This window comes from Phanerochaete carnosa (genome assembly GCF_000300595.1).
Source record: "Phanerochaete carnosa HHB-10118-sp unplaced genomic scaffold PHACAscaffold_347, whole genome shotgun sequence".
Lineage (NCBI taxonomy): Eukaryota > Fungi > Basidiomycota > Agaricomycetes > Polyporales > Phanerochaetaceae > Phanerochaete > Phanerochaete carnosa.
The window spans coordinates 1-4,116 of NW_006767974.1; the positions used below are offsets into that span (position 1 = coordinate 1).

General features: G+C 51.7%; 2 protein-coding genes and 1 non-coding gene across 3 annotated transcripts; 2 read left to right on the plus strand and 1 right to left on the minus strand.

Annotated features, from left to right (window-relative positions):
- Nucleotides 1-520: 520 nt before the first annotated feature.
- On the minus strand, nt 521-1,039 carry PHACADRAFT_63287 (uncharacterized protein; the record flags this gene model as incomplete). The annotated part of the gene is made up of 2 exons (XM_007402698.1): nt 521-562; nt 641-1,039. Coding segments are annotated over 2 exons (441 nt in total), but the record flags the coding sequence as incomplete, so codon positions are not given.
- Nucleotides 1,040-2,108: 1,069 nt separating this feature from the next.
- PHACADRAFT_202515 (uncharacterized protein) lies at nt 2,109-3,119 on the plus strand (the record flags this gene model as incomplete). Its single annotated transcript, XM_007402699.1, has 4 exons — nt 2,109-2,484; nt 2,540-2,733; nt 2,791-2,886; nt 2,943-3,119. The coding sequence occupies 4 exons, from the start codon at nt 2,109-2,111 to the stop codon at nt 3,117-3,119; spliced, it is 843 nt and encodes a 280-aa protein (XP_007402761.1).
- Nucleotides 3,120-4,031: 912 nt separating this feature from the next.
- Nucleotides 4,032-4,116, plus strand: PHACADRAFT_t157. Its single transcript has one exon. It is a non-coding gene; the product is annotated as a tRNA-Ala (tRNA).

The following is a 4,116-nucleotide window of genomic DNA, read 5'->3' on the forward strand; positions in this document are numbered from 1 at the left end:
GTCGAAACAGAGGTGTATAAGTCATTGAATATAAAGCGCAAAATCCCGGGTACACATTCGAGGTCGGAGAGGCTCACCTGGTTGTACTACTTTCGAGGAGAAGCAAGCTCGTGGCAAGTTGGCTTTGGGCACTACGGAGTCCGGAACCCGTAAAATTCCCTGGGTCAACGAGCGATTTTAACAAATTCGCCCGGAAACCAGGCTAGAAGTGGGTAATCCCGAGGTCCAGGTTATTTTTGCGCAGCCGTCCATATTTGGTCTAACTGCCTAAAATATACATGATCCTGCTGAAAACCGCTGTCCCTGATTTTTCACTCATGTCGCCTGCATAAATTGCCCCGCCCGTACCCTCTGCGGTCGACAGCTCCCACACAGGCAGCTCTGCCGTTACGAGCTCGACTTGTCCTGCGAGACATTCAATCATTGCTCTGGTACCGGGGACCGTACTGAGCCATCAAACCTTTCCCGCACTTCCGCCACTGCGGCGCTTCTTGTTTGCCTTTGCCTCTTCCTCATTCTCCCGGAGCGAGCGGTAGTGAGAGCCATCAAATACGTCATTCACCTCACTGGGACAGTAACACTTGTTCGGGAGCCCATTTCCTGTCTGCTTTCGTATGTGCTCGCAGTGTGGTTCAGGGACAGTGTGGCGAGCTGCCGAGATGTTGTAGTCGCTACGGTATTGCAATTTCTTGGCTATCTCGGGGTTTCGATGAAGACCGACAAGACGCGGGGTCAAGGGAATATAAGTGAAGATCTTGCGAGGCCGTTCACGTGCATTGTATCGCGAAGTACCACAGGTCGGACAGCTTTGCAGCTCAGCATATGGCCCAACGTAGCAGACACAGGACTTGGGACAACAATGATAGAGGATGGGGTCAAGTCCAGATAGAAATGCAGCACGGGAGTCAGTGGCGTTGCCACTCAGCTGAGGTATCGCACGGTACGCAAACGGTAGCATTTCGAAGTCTTCTTTGGTCAGCTGAGTCCTGACTCGATATGCGTACGACAGTAGTATGTCCATATCTTGTGGACTGAGCTCGTCTGCTGATGCTAGGTCAGGCATGATCTGATGCGAGACATGACAGGCCCAGGAAGCGCACTCACCAAACTCAACCAGCTCCCTTACATAAGTCTCGCTAAGCCTCTGATATGCGAACAGCCCATCCTCGTCTCTCTCTTCCATCTCATACACCACCGGCTCCTCATTTGCTGCCTCCAGACTAACATCCACACCTGCCTCAGAGTCAGATTCAGATGCCAGAGACTCGTCATCATCCACTTGGGCTCGTTGGCGAAGTTGCCGGCCTTCAACCATGTGCTGAAGAGCCTCCGCAACAGCCTGCATGATACCATGCCAGGTGAGATGCTGCAAGATAGCCAAACAGCTTTGTACTTACAGCAAAGCGAACTTCCGGCAGGTCTCCAATTGGGTTTTGTACCGCCGTGCTCTCCGAGCCATGTTGCTCTTCGAAATTGCCAGATTCTTCGGGGAAGGTGCTAGATTCTGCATTCTCCAGTGTGTTCTTGGTACTTGGATCTACGTTTGATAAGGTACTGAACTCGAGATTTGGTGCTTGTAGGTCCAAAGCAGCTGCGGAACCGATGCCTTCCAATATTTGCCGGCGATATGAAATGGCAGCTGCTTTGGCTGTCGGAGTCGCTTTTGACCTGTGAGTATGGTTCCAACGGGTTGCACGGGTCACCCAACGTTCACAGCCACAAGTACAGAGGACAAGATCACCGCTGGGAGCCATGGCTGGGGGGCTAGATGCGAAGGTATGCAGTCAAAGTCTGAATGGTGGTGTGCATGCTGAAACGGACTGCCACGAATAAGGCATGGGCGCACACGGTGAAACATGAGCTCCGCATGGGCACTGGGCAGTGACGTGATACTGTGACAGTCAACGTCGGGCTAGCGTAAGCACACCACCGCGAATTTCGTCGCGTCCGAGTGGAAATATCGACGCGTCGTTGTTGAACTCGAATCAACAACAAAGTCACGACACCCGATATGCACAAGCCATATATAAGGGCCTGTCCCGCCCACTTCTTGGTTAGTTCCCATCCCCCGTCCCCTCGTACGCATCAGAGTGAAATTCCCCACTTGCATGGCTCCCCGCAGGAACAAAGGCAAGAAGGCTCCTCCTGCGCCTCGCAAGAGAACAGCTGCGCCACCCGCACCCACTAACGACGAGACGACACCAACAACTGCCTCTACCAGTAGCACATCCCAGCCTGGACCCAACAATGACACGTCATCGGTACTTAGCAGTGTGTCCCCTGTGCCAGGCCCCACTACCAACAACATCTCTCGGCCAAATGCCATTGAATTGGGCAACGGCGCTCAGCCTGCAACAGCAATGTCGTCTACAGGCGCAGGTTCTCAAGGTCCTCACATTCCTGACATTGATCCAGCTCTAACCGGCTCAGCGCCCATGGATCCAGCAACTGCCAACCTTATGAACCAGGTTCGGCTGTTGGAAGGTACGCAGTGTGGCGTTTACAGCACGAGAGCTGTTACTAACAACCTCTATCGCAGAGCGACTACAACGCGCAGAGGCTGCCGGTCCTTTGGCGAGTGGTGGCGGGGACCGCCGAGCAGCAGCGGCAGCGGCAGGGTCCATCCCGAAGCCCAAGGGAAGTGCGGGAGGTGGGAAGAAAGGGTTCCATCTCATCGAGAAGATGGGTTTGGGTGGCTCAGGCGAGGGCAAGAAGCTCTACAATCAGCTTCTGGTGAGTGGTTAACTCTTCAGCTAGCAAATTGTTGATTGATCGATTGACACATTGTAGTCTACTGTGCGTGAGCTTGCTCATGCCGCACGCCTCGATCTTTCGATGCCTTACTGTAAGGTGCGCCCCCAGGACCTGCACAACATTTTTGCAACTGTAAGTGCTGCGTTATATATTGGTATCTACTACGGTGCTAATGCCTCTCGGGTTAGGCTCGCAAAATCCACCCTTTCCTTGCCCGCTTCGCCAACGACTGGGCCACCGGTGAGATGCTCAAGCAGTTCATGAGCAGTGTTCGGCGGTATGGCAAGCGCAAGGGCTATTTTTTGTATGATACAGAGGCCAGTGATGTGTTCCGCCGCCTGGACGATATGGAGGACGGCGAGTAGGCATTTGGCATGGGCCTATATGGTGCCATGTTCCCCTGTACAATAGTGATTTATATCCTGTCTGCCGTGTGTTTCTACCTGGTGTGACAGCAAATTTTGCTTGTGTCTGCATATTTTAGACCGTCTCTGACCGAACTAAATTCTCCGTGCCAATTTCGTGGTTATTCTGCAGGCGGCAGACTTGTGAACTTCACCCGCATAGCTGCATGGTTTAGCCTGGCTGTGGATTCACCCATGGTCCGGTAGAACTTCACCTGTCTCAAAGCCTGGCCGACCTGCCAGGCTAAAGGTCAAATATTTCTGCGTAAATTCTGCTGACTCAATTCAACTGATAGCTCGGCTATTGACCCAGGTCTGCAGGTGGAAATCACTCGTTGTGCAGACTAACTTTACGGGTTCTGTCCAGGTGAATTTCGTGGGCCCTGAACCCTACAGTGATTTGATAACAATGGATCTGTCAGGGAGAAGTAAGAGCATGCATCTCTGTTTGGTTTCTAACCCACTGGAGGTGGAGCGAATAGCCATAGCTGAAGCTGCTATACACAGTGGTATACATGGTAGGCATTCTATCTGACACCATTCATGAGAGGTCAGACATGGTGTGGACAGAGTGCAAGCAGCAGAATTTTCATTCACTGCAGGTGTAGAATGCATGCATATGCCTTTCTCTGCCTGAGTGTGTTTTCTCTGCTGCACAGCAGACTCTGGGCCCTTGGGGAGTTTTTGACACTTTCTTACACCTCCTGTCTGGGCCTCGTTGTAAATAATGTAATTTACAGTAATTTACCTACTTATTTACTTATATGTGATTTACACCAACCTTTCTAATGCAACACTAGTACATGTGCACTCTTCTTCAACTGAGCTAAATGCAGTATTATATATTGGGATATAATGCCTCATTTAAGCAGGGGCACATGGTGTAGTTGGTTATCACATCCGCTTAGCACGTAGTTTGTGAAATGCGGAAGGTGCTGGGTTCAATTCCCAGTGTGTC